Below are 17,075 nucleotides of genomic sequence, written 5' to 3'. Positions count from 1 at the left end.
CAAAGACAATATGATACGTCAAAAAAAGATTAATGATTTTATATTCTGGTAGTACTATAGCTTTTTCTTATCCAATTTTTCGGGGGGGTTGTGTTGCGCGTTCCGGATGTCGCCGTGAGTTATCGATCGAAAGTTCCCTCGTCGATACCACACGGCCGCCCATTTTTTTCTCTTCTTCCTTGTTTTCACGTGATATATATTTGTTATATCTGGTTGTGTGTTTGGTTTTTTTATTGTTGATTTTCCGTGACGGTGGGCGTTTCGTCCGAAATCGAATCCAAAGTTTCATCCATCTGAGAGATTGCGGATCATTCCGGGAAAAAGACAAAAGTATAGAGATAGAACATATGTTGAACATCAAGAAAATGATATTGCACTACTGCTGGGCGGAATAGAATTTGAGATTTAGGAGCCGAGAGTGAATGATAATACCTTTTCGTGATCGGGAGTGTCGGCTCGGCGGGCCGTTTCTTCCATGTTCAGCACCAAATCGGCCGTCGACTCGCTGACAGTGATGGGCTGCTGTTTGATGGCCAGCGCCCGTCTCTCCTTTGCCCGTTGCAAAATCAAATTGAGAGCTCCGCCGCCGTGCTGAATTTTGGTGGGCGACGTGGCAACCAGTCCCGTCGTCGTCCCATCCTTTTTTAATTTTTATTATCCCGCAGGCAATAATATGATTAATTAATTCATTAAGACTATTTAGAGCAAAGCATAGAGAGGAAATGAGCAGCTAATGAAATTCCAGCGTGGGCAATTAATTTAGGAAATGATGAAAACTTAATTCATTTCTTGTTAAAATTACCTCCAGCGATGGCGGATCCGTCATGGGAGTGGGCGGATTCCTTTCGGCTCTCTCCACGCTCTCCGTCTGGCTGATGCGGATCAGTGGGATTTTGGCCGGCGATCTAGGAGCGTCCGTCATTTTGTTAAGCGGCTCCTGCTGGTCCGGCTGATGACTGGCTAGTTGCTGGTCTACTCTCGGCGGACTGTTGATGTTGTTGTTCGGTTTCTTCTTCTTCTTGACCACGGAGGCATAGACTGGCTGGTGGTGAGGCGGACTGGCCGGCACTGCTGCTCCTGGCAAGGGCGGCTGATGATGACCAGCAGCGCGGCCGTTCAAGACGGGACTGTCGTGCGGCAACGAGTCGCTAATATCCAAATCGCTGGCACCGTCAAATTCAGTCGTGGTAGCAGCAGCGGTGACTCCTCGTGATCCTTTGACTGGTGGCAGTTGCTGGCCACGTCTGAGGCCAACTTGACGTCCCGTCGTCATCCCAACAGGAGCAGCAGTTCTCGGCTGGGCTCCTGCCGACGCTCCTGCCGACGCTCCTGCGCGTTGATGCAACAGCAGCCCATCTTTCATCCCTCCTCCTCCGCCTTTTAGTTTTCCAAGAAAATCAAAAGAAAAAGAAATTCATTAGCCGATCATAACGACAGTCCCGAAAGAAAAGAAATTCATTTTTCATCTTTTTGGTATAAATACAATTTCAAAGGAAAAGATTTTCCCGCTTTTATTCCCAGTGGTGGATTTTTAGAAACTGGGGACAAATTCCACCTACAAAAAAGGGCAAACGCAAAAGTGACTTTTCCCCATTTGATTTCCTGGGGAAAAAATATATAAGAGGCTTATAAAACTACATGTTCCCAGCAGTTCCTATTTCTCTGACAATCCGCCGTATATAGAATTTGCATTTTTAATATCAAGAAGAAGAAACAACCCAATCAGATTTACATTTACGTTTGTCGACGGCTTCTTTGGCCAGCGTTTGAGGAAGGATCGTCTGCGATTTGGTCGGTGCGAACGGAACAGCTTTGCGCCATTGGGCAATGACTTTGGCGGCCGCAGCGTCGGGAACAGCGGCCACCGATTCGGCCTCCTTTTTCTGGCGCGTTTTCAAACGTTCGGCGTCGCGTTCGCGTCGAAGTTGCGTCCGCAAATCGGTGACGGCCTCCCTCAGCGACGAGCTGAGCGACACCAAATAATAAATGACGAGAATGAGGAGAACGAGGAGCGGAATGACGACGCCGGGCGAGGCCACGTAACTGAGGACCCAGTGGAGACTGTCGGGCGTGGCTTTCAGCAAACTCTGCGTCATGACGTGAAAGATGCGCGAGTATTCGCTAAAGGGGCCGCAGTGCCACGACGGCTCCAGCCACACGATTGCGTAGGCCACCGGCAGCGTGCACAGGAACAGCATGATCAGCAGGAGCCACAGGTAAAAGTTGTTGGAGCGGGAAGCTTTGAAAATCACCTCGTGCGGCACGTTGCATGTGAGCACCGCCCACGAGCGGATGTAGAGCAACAGGAACAACTTGAAAATGTTGATGGCCGGCAATCCAGGCGAGAAAAACATGCCCATCCTGCGTGAATTTTAAATAAATGATTTGATTATAAATAATTTGAATAATTCAATTTTGGCGGGCTTTCTCACCAAACCATGCCCTGATTATTAACGAGATGCAAAATATTTTCAGCAATTTTAAATTCGCCGTATTGTGGGAAATATTTCTCCAAATCCCAGCACCAACATCCGTTGAAAACCCGGACGAAAATGGCCCGGATAAAGTCAATAATCAAAATCGATATCGTCGTGAAAATCTGTAAATTAAAAGACAAACATGTTGACGTTTCCAATTGAATTAAACCACCCAAAATATTAAAATAGAGAATTTGTTTTTAAATAAATCATGCCAGCATTAATATATATTGAATTAAAATTAATTTTGACTGCACTATACAAATGATATTTGGGTATTTAAAAATTTTGCACATGGATTAGATAGTGGGACAGATTAAATTGAATCATTTCTTGACTTGAAGGGATCCGCAGACGTACTGGTCGCACTTTTCCGCTTTGGCGAAAACGTCGTACGAGGCTTTGATGGATTCCGGAACAAACGACTCGACAGCCACAGCGACGGAATGGGCCGTGTCGGAAAAGGATTTCGACATGGAACCCAATTCGCAGAGTAAACGCTGGATGCACTCCTCAGAGCGCATAGCGGCGAAAACAATTTGAGTCAATCGCTCAACTTGCGCCACACTCATCGACGGAAGTCCGGAAGAAGTTTCCCGGCGTTTCTGTTGGCTCCAATTTGAATCGTTGACAGGTCCACCACCGTAGGTTCCAGTTCCCGATCCAGGGCCGGAATAGAATCCTTGAGGTCCGTTGTAGGGTCCAGGCGTGGTGGTCGGGAAAGGTGTCGTGAAAAATGGCGTCGTCGGCTGGATGTTAATAGGAGCCGCTGCTTCCGGTACACCGAAAACGGCCTTCTTGCCGAAGAAACTGCCACCAGTGACAAGATACTTGATGATGACAATCAACGGGATCACGATGGGCAGAACGATGGCCAGCGGGAGTGCGATCGCTTTCTTCAAGAGCTTGGTCAGCCCAGACTCACCAATCGTGTCCTCCACCATTAGACTTTCCGGCATCATCACGACCGGAGACAGCGGGATCGGAGCAGACATTTGAGGAGCGTACATCGGTCCAGCGACATAAGGAGCATTAGTAACCCCATAAGCAGGGGCTAGACTGGTGTAAGCCATCGGAGCGATAGTGGTCGTCATCTTTTATATCAATAACAAAATATCGAATTAAATTTAAAATTGAAACAATTAAAAAATAGTAGCGATTACCTCTGAATAATTGGCGATGTCTGAGACGACTGTGCGAGAAAAGAGGAGCTGACGAACTGAGCCGATAATGGGATCCTTCACAGCCACTTATATAAGCGGGTCGACAATTGCGTCACTCTCAACGAGACGCCCTTGAAATAGGTGGGCGTTTAATCAGCTTGAAAGTAGGGGGGCTAGGGGGCTATCAATTCTTATATAGATAATCTTAAACTATTTCAAGTTTCCAACAACAAAAGATTGGCGCTCCACATCTTCGTTTGATATTTAAGATTATAATAAGAGGAGAAGTCTAATAATCCGGAAATAAAAGACTTGCCAAATCCATGATGGTTAATTTGACGAGTTCCTGGCCGAACATGGTCTCCCAGCAGAGTTTGCGCAGTTCCAAACGGGTGGCCGGATCCAATGTGGGTCGAGTTTTCTTACTCATCGCCGCCATTTCTTCCTCTTTAACCAACAAAATAAATGAAATGAAATGATTCGATTTAAATAAAAGCCTGGGCTCATTTTTACCGGCTCAACTCAAATGGGCCGCAAAATTTCTTTTTCTACCTCACTCCGCCTTTTGTTTGACACATTAGTCGGGGTGGGATGAAATAGACTAAATATCCTTTTAATTTACTGAACAAATTTCAATGGCGGACAACTTTTCTATTCGAATTTGTCTACTTTGAAATTGTTTAATCTACCGGAAGCCTGGGAAATATAAAAAAAACCCAGGAAACGGCTTAAAAATGTCCTTCCGCTTAATTTGATTTCAATTTTATTGTTGAATGGGGATTATAAAAAACAAATTTAAGTTGTTTAGATACCGTTGCTGGATGGTGTGCTGCTAGCAGAGATGGATGAGTGGAACGACGTGATGGTCTCATCCCTGGAACTCGTCCAGAACGGAGTGCATCCTTGCGGATTGTCTCCGCGGCACGGCAACGTCGTCCCGTTGGATTCATCTCCTCCGCCGTCGCTGCTGGGCAAGTTGGTCGTCGTCAAACTGCTGAAATATCCGACCGTGTCGTTCCACGGACAGACGACCAATGGGCACATGGTCAGCCGGACGGTTGTCGTCATCTCTTCCGGCAATTGAGTGGTGGTAATCGTCTCGTTGTCTTGGTTGACGATAAAATCATCCGCCGGATTCGTTTGATTAAAAGCCTCGAAAATGCTGGCGCTGCTGGAATTGTCGGCCAACTCGTCATAGTCGTCCTCTTCCGTCGTCAAAATCAATCCGGCAGTGTGCCAGCGGATCAGATCGTCTAGCAATTCCGGCGTGCTGCTGGCTGTCGATTCCATCATCCGGTCAGCAGTTGCTGGACTCGTCGTCGTTGATGGGCCGCCGCTTTCGGTGCTGCTGGATGAGGTCGAAAAGGGCAGCGTCGATGTGTACGGAATTGGGCGGAGGGTCGTGTTGCGCTTGAGATTGCGCAGGATCGAATTGAGAGAGTCCAGCAATCGCCCGATACTCTGCGGAGTAGTTCTCAAAGGATTGGCCGTCGTCTGGTCCAGGAGCAATTGCCGTTTCAATCGTTCCGGCACCGTTTCGTAATCTTCTTCGTCGTAAATGAGTTCGTCCTCTTCCGAAATGGCCGGCCCGGCAGTTGTCGTCCTAACGGGTGGAGGATCGGTCGTCGTCTCCAGTGCGGAGCAATCGACCATAATCTGGAAACAAGTTCCAGTCAGGTCAACATCTTCTTCATCCGTCACTGCCGGTTGGGTTGACGTCGATGAATAATTGTCCAGCAGGATCGGACCGGGACTCTCTGTGGCGTTGAGGATGAATAAAATAGGATCGGTGACGTTGTAATAGGCGCTGCTTTCCCAAGTGGCGTTGAAAATGGGAGTCGTCATCGATGACGACGTCTGGTCCAGCAACAAATCGGCCAAGTTGAGTCCTTGCTGGCTAATGTTGGCCTTCATGACGGCCAGTCGGGTCGTCATGGCGTTGACTTTGCCGAAAAGGGCAAAGATCAACGTGTACAAATTCAGCAAATTCAGGATCATGATCCTATTAATTAACTTTCCAATTAAATAATCCATCCAAATGTAGTACAATTAAAGTTTTCGTACCTGGCCAATTGCCAACGCAGTTGTCTACGCGGGTGGTACTTTTCCAAGATGCCAATCAGCTCGAAAATGTTCTAATTGAATTACAATTAATTTAAAAATAATAGAACAAATAAAAATAAAAATTTACGGGAAAGATGATGGAGATGAGGGAGAGGATGACGGTGATTTCATTCTGCCTCCACCAATTGGATTCGGCTTCCGGCTCGGTGGATCGCTCGACAACTAAAACTACAATGTAGGCGGACGAACAGAGGAGCATCAGGACCAGAAAATTGGCAGCCAAACGGCGACAGATGACGTTGCGGGTCAATTTCTCGGTGGCCCGTTCCTTTTCGGCCTCCTCCAGCAGAGCCTCTTTGAAGCCGAGCGTGATGGCCGAGCGGCGGTTCTCGCCCGTCTCCGGGTGGCCGATCATGAAATCCCATCCGGTGAACAATTTCCAAGTGAATGTGCACTCGTCGTCCTTGTCCGACAGTTTGGCCATCCGAGAATTCTTGGCCATTCTTTTTTGACAAACAATTGATAGCAGATCATCTTTTAGACTCAATCCAATTGTAAGTTAGCACAAATGGAATTGCGCGGATTATTTACTTGCGGAGGATGGCGACGAAGCTGTACATGTAGAGGACGAGTCCGGTGAAGAAATAGGCGAACGGCAGTTTGTATCCCTCGTTGGTCTCGTAAGCGTTGCTATAGAAACCGTAAAAGATGGGCGAATATTTCAGGATGCCCTCAAAGTCCCACAAGGTCTGCAAGTCCGTGGCCGTCCGTTTCTCTTCCGGCAGCAATCCTTTGCGCTCGCCACTCACGTCCCATTCCGTCGCCAATACCTTCGTAAAATTGGTTTGAACCCAGTTTAAAAGTTGAAATCATATAAAATAAAATGTATTTGAAGTTATACTTCTGGGACGACGACGAAAACGGCGAAACAGGCCGTCAGGACGAGATTGATCCAAAAGACCCAGCGGAGAAAAGTGAAATAGGAGGCGACAGCCGATCCGAAAAGAGATTCGATTTCTTTGATTCGCGCCTCCCACGGCACCAGGAACGAAATCAAATTTCGAATTTCCCGCACACTCAGCTGGACAGCCTGTGGGAAATAGGAAATTTTAAATTCCATCTGGGCTTACAACAGGGTCCTGAAATATCTTAATGTGACGGTTTAGGTTTTTAAAAATGATATTATCTGCAGTTTTCGTGCAAAACTGCAAATTTTGTTACTTTTTATCGATTCTTAATCTATCGATATCTTATTAATCAAAGCAATTAATTAGAACTTAGAAAATTAGTGTCGTCTGCTGTCGCTTTGTTCACGGTCAATCACACCTTCACGGCAAGCAGTTCACCAGTTTTGGAAAAGAGACAAAATTCCAAGATTATTTAAACAACATAACAAACAATTTTTGAAAACGTGGCTGTACGAAAAAGAACAGAACAAATGAAATGACAATAAGTAAAACAAAATTGTGGTCGTGTCTCGTGTGGTGTCTGGTTTCGCAGCTCTCCATATCTCGATCCACTCCATGCTGTTTTTGGCGGGTAAATATTAAAACTAAGAATAGGCCAATAGAATAATTATGGGAGCTTAAATAGTAAGTTAAACCTGTTTGTGAAATGAATAGAAAATGATTTGTGAAATGTTAGTTTTTGACTACAGTATTCATCATGTAAGCCCATACATGGCAGATTGTTTGCACTCACATAACCTTTTTCCTTTGTGCATATTGATGTGAGGCCAGAGACAGCCATCGTAACCACAAGATATGCCAGTTTGGCTTGTGCTGGTATTGAGCAGCTTTAACCAGCAAAAATCTCAGTTTAATTGCTAGGATAATGATTTGTGATACTTTTATTTTGTACAACCTATTAGGTGCTTTAATGATGTGTGACTCACATCAATGCAGCTTATTACATCGAAACCTCAAATTCTCCCATTGATTCACAATTAGGTTTTACCCACTGTCTCATTTACAACTTTTCCTTACTTTATTTCTGCCAATATTTTTTTCGTAACCCATTTTTTATTTTTTATTGACAGGTAAACAGCATTCTCAGAAAGAAATTCCCCTTTCTTTAAATGTCCTCGTGTGGGTGTATTCACGAGGACCCTCTTTTTTCCTATCCTGCCCGGCCTATTCAACTCTTCAGCGGATGGATGGAGCAACTGTGGATGCCTGGCTGTGGATTTCCCTGGCATTAAGGTAGGACAAAAATAAATCTACATTTTTCCTTTCTGACCTTTTGATGGCTTTGATTGTAAATGGTTAAGGAGTATTCCTGAGCTAGGTGATTGACTGCAACCGTTTTTCTCTTGCCCTTTTTTGTTTTAACACAGTCAGTGTACATTGAATAGCTCATTTATAGAACTACTGCAGATCAGGCTTGTTTTTTACTTAGACTACCTCATATCTTTTACTGTGAGGATAAGCAACCAAATCCCAAACTATTTGAACTTTAAACACTTAAAGCAAACTGCAACTAAAACATGTTTTAAACCAAGAGGGACCTGGCGCCACACGGGCACCTCTTGGTTGGCCACCGCTAGATGGCAGCACGATAGGGGCGATCTATTACGACATTTACTTTGGCTAGTAGAAGGCGTCCGCGGGCAAAGACGTCTTTGGCGGTGCGTGATTCGGCCAGCCGCTGCTGGAGGGCGCCTTCGTGTTGTCGGACGAAGCTTTTGGCCCGTCTGAGGACCCGCAACTTTCGTCCCATGTCCCACGGCTGGTAGCGCATGTTCTGCACCACTTCCTTGTGGAGCGCCACATGCTCCAGGGCGGCGGCGGCCGACTCGGCAACTTCCCGCTGTTGTTGTTGCTGGTCGTAAAAGCCCCCGCCCGTCTCGTCCATTCCAATCCTGAAAAAATGATGAAAGCGACCCGGGCCGTCAATCAAAATCATCCGTCAAAAAATGGGGGGGAAACGGGAATTTTTACTCGGCCGAGCTGATGGTGGCGACCGAGAACCCGCGTGACGTTCGTCTCCGTCCGCCCATTGAAAGTTCGTCGCCCGGAAAGGGCGAGGAAGGTCTGCGTCCACCACGACGGAAGGACCTGGTCCGTCGATTCAAACTCGACCTCCCACCTCCGCCGCCAGGGCCGGAGCGTCGACGCTGTTGCTGCTGCAGGATACTCGACGCCGCAATCGAGTACTCGTCGTCGTCATATTCGTCGTCTAATTGGAAATTTATATCAACGAAAATTATGGCAGGACATCCGGATGGATGGGGGGGGGAAGGGGTTATAAAAATTTGGGTTACGAGTGATGATGCAATGATTACCAATGTCTAAATAGTGCTGGGGTTGATTATTGGAGAGATGGTGGTGGTGGATGGCACTGAGCGGCGAATCCATCCTGCCGGAACCCACGCTGGATGCGTCGGCCCTTTCTCCCATGATGAAACTGACGGAAAGACGATCGGCCGACGGCAATGGAGATTTCTCATCCGCCTGCGGGAATAACAAACAAATAACAAATAACACACAGACAGAAAGAAAACACATATTGGAGATTTATTACAGAAATGGATCGCTGTCAAAGCCGTGATGGAGTGAACTATGCAAATGATGCCCCACCCCGCAGGGCATTCCTCCACCACAAAGTCACACACAAAAACAACAACAAATCCTCCAGTAATAAGATGGATCGAACCGAAATATAAAACATCTAAGCTGCTGCTGGGGTTGTGCCTCCGCATCACGTTGACAGATGTAACGCCAATTTCATTCAAATAAAGTAAAACCGTCCCTACGTCCATGTCATTAAACAAATAGAAACGCGCGGGAGAAAATGGACATTTCTCCGTCCGACTTTTTTTTTAATCTAACCTGGAATTGTTATGCAATTGCGGAATGCGCCAAAAGGGGCCCCGGCGTATTAGTAATAGGTTTTTACAACTCGTCTACTCTCTCCAGCTATACTTATATAGGCAGCACAATCATAATCGTAAAAAAACAGTTTTTTCTTCTTTTCTTTCTCCTTTATATGGTGGGGGGGAAAAAGGACCTGCTGTTTTGATATACATTTGAATATTCGGGCAGACAGAGACTCTCAGCATAGAAAAACAACGTGGAGAGCTGTACTACTCTGATGAATGATGATGGACGATAGAGCTATCAAAATGTTCAACTCAATTTCGCAACCGTCTCTTTTTTCAAACTGAACCGGTTGTTCTCGTTTCTCTGTCAAAGAAACAACTTTTCTTTTATTATAATCACGACTCTATTTTTTCTTTTAACTGGAAAAAGGAAAAATTCAAATCATTCCTTTTTCGGCCAGTTGGATACTATATGGGGAGATGTGTGACGGATTTCTTTCGCTCTGGGACTTGTGGTAGAGCCAATCAAAGTTTTCTTATGGGCCTCTCTTGTCTGTCCTAGAACGGCTAGCGGTTTTGTCTCTCTAACAACTATGACGCAGTTCTTCTATGCCCCATTGTGTTTTTATTCTCTCTTATAAGAGACACAAGACACACAAGGCGGTGTGGTCCGTTCACCTGTCGTCCACTTTTGTTTCACCCTCATTTTGTCAAAATAAATTCGAATAGAAAAGAAACACGAAAAGAGAAAATGATTGAATGTCGGGAGAAAGAAAAACATTTACGTCAAGTCGTAAACGTCTGACCGTTGAAATAAGAAGAAGAAGAAGATTTAGATCTCTCGTATACATACGCGAATAACATTGCCGAGTGTGTATAGAGACAGTCAAAAGGAAATAAAAATTTAAAAAAGAAACACGCCAGCTCAGATATTATGATTATAAAAGAGAAAGAAAAAGCTTTTATCTTTCCTATACAAGTGGAATTCTTTTTTCTTTAGGACGGAGATATTCATCGACGCTTTTTTCTTACCTTTCACTGGCGTCTAGTGTACAGGTGAGAAAAAACGCCAAGAGGCTCAGACGACAATAGTTAAAATAAAAAGGAAAATGGTCTGGAGAAATGAAATTTTCTTGTTTTTTCAAATATTTCCCCTGGTGGCGAAACACGTACGTACGTTTTGTCTTTTTGATCACGGGCGCGGAATTCTCGGAATATCACGACGGAATTACAAACGGCGCGTGAATATCAACCGGTTCTCTCCGTGCATTCGTTTGACTCAAAAGAAACAAGAATTTCAGGTTTTTATTTCGTTTTGTCTTTACCTGGGGATTTAAATAAGTGGCGCCGCTGCGGAAATCTCCGACTGAACTGGCTGAACTCTTCCGGCGACTGTTGAATCCGGCAGCGGTTGCGGCTGTAGTGTCGATGCGCAAGATACCTGCCGCTCCTGCATTGCGTTTGGATTGTTTCCTTGGTCGGCCAACGCCCTGCTGCTGATCCTTATCGTCGTTGTCGAGCCATCCGCTTTCGTCTTCTTCCGCTCCTAGTTGTTTCGTCTCGACTGGTGGATCTTCATCTTGATCGACGATCGCCGTGTCGTCCCCGCCCGTCGCCATCTCTCAATTCCGCACATAAAACACACTTTGACCTTTTTCGACTTTTCGTCTCTTTTTTTAATAATTTACGACGGAGCAAATCATCCGACAGGATCGCTCGATGGTCACTGGATGTCTAATCCCTTGGCCGACCAGTTTTTCTTTATTATTAGGGAAAACAACCCCACAAAATAAATTTCATACGAGCTCTGGTCATGTATGTTTTTTATTTGGGAGGGAGAACGACGACGCCGACGCCAACCCCACCCAAAACTTCCTGCTAAACGGCTAAACGATGGATATCAAATTGTGATGGAAAATTCCGATGATGATGGAACACTGCTGCGGTACCGTACACACTTTCCCATTTGTTTTGATTGTGTGTTGGACTTTTGGGCTGGGTCGCGGGGTCGATGTTTTCCGGGCGTGGTCGTCATCATCATCAACAGCGGCGGAGAGCAGATAAGAGCACCTGCAATGAGAAAAAATGTGATTTTTACTTCTTTCGTAACGTATAAATCAAATGAGGTGATGGCGCGGTCGCATTTGCAACTTTTTGTTTTCCCCCCAACTAATGAATAATTGATTTTTTAAAAGTCAAAATTTCCCCCTCAGGTGCCAGTCACATCACGTCAGTCAAACCGAAACAAAACAACCGAAACCTCCAAAAAAGTTTTAAAATAAAAGTTGTTGTGGTGGGTTTTTGTTAAATGTGATTATTATTATTACTGCGATAGCCTGGATGGAAGAAATCAGGTTTTCTCTTTCATCTTGGCTCTTGTGGCTAGCTGACGTGCTGGCTATTATTTATATAATCATTCTCTTCTTTAATTCATTTTCAGCTTTTGTGGCGCCAGTCGTCCGTCAGTTGTATCTTTTTTCCCTTTCGAGACTTTTTGATTTCTAAATCAAACGGGCAGCAGCTGGGCCGTCTATTTTTCCACTGCTGGAGACGCAAAAAAATTGATTTCACTTGGTTCGCATTTTTAGATAGTACCATCCTGTGGGTGTGGCCTCTCGAGACTTTTTTAAAATGCGGAGGGGAAATAAATTTAAAAAAAAAATTGGGGAAAAATATTTAGGGCGTTGTCGCCGTTTGGCTCGACGATTTTGACGGCTGTGGAGAGATAAAAAAGGCAAGGACATGTGTGTACTGCTAATGAGCTTTTATCCAGCCCAAACCCCCACCACCACCGTCAAATATTTGTGGAAAAATCAAATTCTTCCATTTTGTTTAGTCGATCGACTTTTTTTGTTTTCTTTTTTTTTGGGACGTCGTAAAAACACCAAAAAGTTTAGTTGCCATCACCATCAAATCTCGACTCGATTGGTCCTCCACCTTCTTTTTTTTTCTTCGTTGTCGTTCAACCCAACGTAAAAACCTTTTTTCTTATTTTTCCCATTTTCTTAAATATAAATCGAACCCGGAATTTCATTTTGGAAAAGACGTTGGAGAAACTGCCCTTAGCAGCGATAATTGGGTCTAACATTACTGCATGGCTCTCCCCTTTCCCAGTTAACTTGAAACGGTGGAATGTTCTTCTTCTTCAAGACCATTATGCCGAAAAAAAGACATGGAAAATGTTGTTTCGTATTAACTACATGTATATATCCACCGAGGAGTAGGAGGAGATATGGGGGGCTCCGGTTACAATCACTGGGGCCACAACAGGTAAATGAAGTCAAACTAAAATTACCTTTTTCCCCCCCTTACTAAAAAAAAGTGGAAATGAGATTTTCTTGTTTTAAAAAACGATAAGGTGAAAATGTTTTAGGGATTTAGTTTTATTTTTTCTGGAACACGCGAGAGAGCTCAGGTCATTTAAATAACACCAAACATTTTTTTAAAAAATATTTTTCCGTTGGAATATATTCCAAATAAGGTGAAAGGGGGGAGATGATGATGAACGTACGAAAGAAGAAGAACTACCGTAACACGAGAGAAAGATGATGATAATAAATGATTTTAAAATTTATTTATCGTGTTCCCCTCCATTTTTCTGGAATTTCCTCTTTTTTGATTATTAATTCCAGCCACTAACGAGAGACAGACAGACAGACTATTTACATATGCAGCGCCATCCGAAAGTTTCTTTTTCTAAAAATTTTTTTGTTTGAAAAATACGACGATTTTTATGAATTTAAAAACTAATATTTCGTCGTGAAATCGTTTTTAATGATTGTGTCGTAATAATAATAATAATTCCCTTTGATTTCTGTCGAAATCTTTTTTTTTGGGTGTCGGCCTTATTTTTTTCCAACTAACCGATTTTTATATGACGCATTGTCTTGGCGTTGTGTATAGAAAAAATTTGTTGATATAAAAATGATCAAAAGAAGCGAGAAAAACAACCGACGGATTAGTCGTCGGTCCCGTTTTGGGTTAAATGGACAAAACACAAGGAATTTACTATTTTGGTGTTTCGGAATTATTATTATTTTTATTCGACTCTGTGACGTCAATGCGATTCAACTTTTTTCCTTTTTGGCGAAAATGATGAAACAACTGACAGCGGGCCGGACAAGCCGAAATTAAACCTTTCTTTTCCTTTTCTTTCATTTTGAATATTCAAATTGCTGTTTTTGTTAGTGTCTGCCAGATTTGACACATCAATGCCAAGAGGTTTTAAATATTAAATACACACCAGCTCAGCTCCCAGCCCAAAAAAAAAGAATCAGATTCTAAAGTTTGTTTGAATGGCTGCCATTGGTCGGATTATATGTATAACCGCCGCCGTCGTCCTTATCAAATCCCCTTCCCCTTCTCCTGTTGTTGCTATAGAGTCCAGAGTCCTAGTACGACCGAACGACCGTTGTGCTGTGTGTCTCCTCGAGCCCAGCGTCCTCCTCCGTGTGTCCCTTTTGGCGTTTGAGATCAGGCAGCATTTATGATTATTTTTATACTTTACGTGTATATGTATATACCCGCTGGATATCCGAGGAGTATCAAAAAAGAGAAAGGGGGAGAGAGAGAGGTATATAGGGGAGGGAGGGGAGGGTGGATCCATCCATCCAGCCCCCAGCTGGCGTGAAAAACCGTTGGGGAAACAAGAAGAAGAAGCCGTTGGGAATTTCTTTTTTTTTTTATTTAAAAGGCCCCGTAGCTTCAGCAGCAGCAGCACGCGACCCCGCCACCACCACCTGGGGGCTGCTGGAATCAAGTCGGAATCTATTCCGCTGGATGGACGGAGCTTCTTCTTCTTCTTCTTCTTTTCAGCCATTATGTCGTGACGTAAAAGATGACGGGAGAGAAAATGACACATCCGGTGATTAGACGATGTCACACGGATCATGTCAGAGTCGCGCTGAAATCATTTTTCTCTTTTTTGTGAATATATAAAAGAAGATTTTAAATCATTTCAAGGAGAACATCTGGGCATCAGCACAGGTGTAAATTGGGTGGGAAATAAATGAGCCTCGAAGCCAAGCCAAAGCCAAAAAGAAATTGGGAAAAAATAAAATAAAAAGAATCTTCTTCTTCTTCTTTATTTTTTCTTCTTTTTGACTTTTTGGAATTCTGATTGGATATTATCCGGCGAGGCCCATAGTCTCTCTCTCTCTCTGACTGAGGAGAGAAACAATAAATTTACACCACCACCACCCGTTTCTCCCATTCTTTCTCTTATTTAACAGCCGAGGAAATTTCATTTTCTAATGAGAAATGACCAACTTTTTTTCATTTTATTTTATTTTATTTCTCTCTTCTCTGTAAAATAATCAAAAAAAGGGCCAGCCAGGGAGATAATTTAACTCTGAATGGTTTCCACACTCACTCACATCCATTCTCGTGTATATGCACCGCGTGAAATTATCGTAATGACTCGGGCGGCAGCAGCAGCAGCAGCAGCACAAGGGAAAAAAATGTGAACCGAACATTTTTCAAATCAAAAACTCTTGTCCGCAATGAAATACGACACACATTAGGCGGTTGTTGTTGTTGCTGCTGTCTGTCCCCCCACAACAACAACCATAGTTGGTTTGTTTTCTGCTCCAGAGTTGATGGAGCGTGTGAGAGAGAGAGAGAGAGTCTAGTGGAACGGGACTGCCGGGACAGTTATGACTTGCGATTACACAACAACAAACGACAAAGTGCGTCCGTCGTCAGTGGCGATGATTCACGGCGTTGCGGATTTCGTGACACGATGTTATTTCCGTCCATCTCTAAATATTTCACGCCCACGGGAAACAAGAAATAGAAGAAGAACCCCCCGAAAAAATGTCGTCGTGATATTTCCAAAGGTTGGCACGAGCTCATCTCTTGGGCTGCAACCAACTCCTCCCTGATTCATTTCTTAGAAGATGTTGTGCGGTGTCTCGCCCACCTGCTGTTTCCCCCCTTCCTTTTTGAGGGGGGGGGGGGCAAAACAACACCAACAACACACGGTGGAGATATCCTCTATTTTCTTTCTTGTTATTTTCTTCTTATTTTTCTTATTTTTTCGCATTTACAACCGTTCCATCTTTGTCACTTGTTGCCTCGTCTATACCTTTTTGGTGCGGTGGGGCGCGTGCTGGGGGGACGATGGGAAATGGGAGAAGAAGAAGAGGAATGGCGAGAAACAACAACACAACACACGTAATCTTTCACCCCTGATGCCCACCTCTCTTCTTGTTATCTCCACTTTTTTATCTTATCCCTCTAGACTCTTTTTTCTATTTTTCCTAGAGAGAAGGTCAACAGCAGGTGGTCAACACGAAATTAGGTTCAAGTGAACGTAAGGGGGAAGAAGGCAGGAATATTATCGCCAAAAAAGTAATAGGGGGGTCGATAGGAATGTCCAGCAGATCGGACTGGTTGGACATTTACGAGCTGAGCCACCCACCGTTTTGTTATTTTTGTTTTTCTGTCGGGCTGGACGATATGGGGCAATGAAATGCTTCCGGCCGTTAGAGGGCCAGCGGCCCCACTTTTCCTTGTCTTATCTATCTCTTCCTTGTGAAAATATGACTGAGGGTTTGGAAGGGGGAAAATGAGAAATGTGATTAGAAGTAGATTGGCCCTTTTTATTTCATCCCTCAATTTTCCCCCTTTTTCCTTCTGTGTAGACCCCCCACCCATGGAGCCCAGCACGTCATCCTCCTCCTAGTCTCTCCTATAGTCTCCTCCGACGAGATTGAAAATCACCAGAGAGAACGAAGCTAGAAGAGAAGAGAGACAATAGACACAATTGTTGCCATGGGAGACGTAGAACAGAACATCGCCTTGAAATGAAATCACATCCGTCTGCTGTCGCAGTTGTCCTCCTCTTCTTCCTCCCGCAGCGTTTGGGAAAAGAAAATAAAAATAAAAAGGACGAGAGGTACGACAAGGAGCAGCCAACAAGGGAGGAGCTGCGTCGTCTCGTTTCACGTGATTTAGTCGAGTCGACTCAGTGTCAAAAAAGTGGAAGAAGAAGAAAAAGAAGCCCAAGGTTAGACGAGAGAGAGGATAATATGTTTTGATGTACAACAACAAGAGACAACAACTCTCGGCTGGACCCAGAGGCAGCAGCAGGAGGAGGTACACCGGGAGCAGAATAAGGTGCTCTTGCGTGTGCGTGCGTGTGTGTGTGTCTGATACACGTTCGTGTTGCTCTTCCAAGGCCAAAAAGAAGAAGAAGAAGAAGAAGAAGAAGAGATGATGATGATGATGAAGGTAAAAAGAGGATGGACAACATGCAAAGAGAGTCCGTCCGTCCTCCTAGACAGTCGGACCGGACGGCCGACCTTGAAGGCAACAAGAAGAAGAAGAAGAACTTGTTGCTAGCCCACGAAACTGCTGGGGCTTCGTTGTGTATTCACGCCTGGAGCGCTGCCGAGTCTATCTACATCCATCCCCGCCTGTCTTGTATACTTATATCCCCCCCTCTCTCCTAGCCAAAGAAGAAGAAGAAGAAGATTGTTAGCCCAGCTGTGTCTATCTGAAGATGGCGCCGTGTGTTTGAAAAACAAACGATTGTAGGAAATGTACGAA

At 44.4% G+C, this 17,075-nt stretch overlaps 2 protein-coding genes across 2 annotated transcripts; both read right to left on the bottom strand.

Moving 5' to 3' along the window:
• Positions 1 to 62: 62 nt before the first annotated feature.
• LOC124202276 (transmembrane channel-like protein) lies at positions 63 to 11,310 on the bottom strand. The gene is made up of 15 exons (XM_046598587.1): positions 10,850 to 11,310; positions 8,988 to 9,156; positions 8,644 to 8,881; positions 8,288 to 8,564; positions 6,606 to 6,794; positions 6,296 to 6,534; positions 5,832 to 6,207; positions 5,705 to 5,775; positions 4,453 to 5,642; positions 3,957 to 4,087; positions 2,433 to 2,599; positions 1,739 to 2,361; positions 803 to 1,377; positions 433 to 639; positions 63 to 293 (listed from the first exon to the last, which is right to left on the bottom strand). The coding sequence occupies exons 1-15, from the start codon at positions 11,141 to 11,143 to the stop codon at positions 231 to 233; spliced, it is 4,809 nt and encodes a 1,602-aa protein (XP_046454543.1). The 5' UTR covers positions 11,144 to 11,310; the 3' UTR covers positions 63 to 230.
• LOC124202401 lies at positions 2,674 to 3,818 on the bottom strand. Its single transcript, XM_046598751.1, has 2 exons — positions 3,641 to 3,818; positions 2,674 to 3,571 (listed from the first exon to the last, which is right to left on the bottom strand). Exon 2 carries the CDS (start codon positions 3,569 to 3,571, stop codon positions 2,804 to 2,806), a length of 768 nt encoding a protein of 255 aa, XP_046454707.1. The 5' UTR covers positions 3,641 to 3,818; the 3' UTR covers positions 2,674 to 2,803.
• Positions 11,311 to 17,075: the final 5,765 nt, after the last annotated feature.

The sequence above is a fragment of the Daphnia pulex genome, chromosome 2, assembly GCF_021134715.1.
Source record: "Daphnia pulex isolate KAP4 chromosome 2, ASM2113471v1".
Taxonomy (NCBI): domain Eukaryota; kingdom Metazoa; phylum Arthropoda; class Branchiopoda; order Diplostraca; family Daphniidae; genus Daphnia; species Daphnia pulex.
The sequence above is the reverse complement of the archived record's forward strand: the minus strand, read 5'-3'. Positions and strand labels throughout refer to the sequence as shown.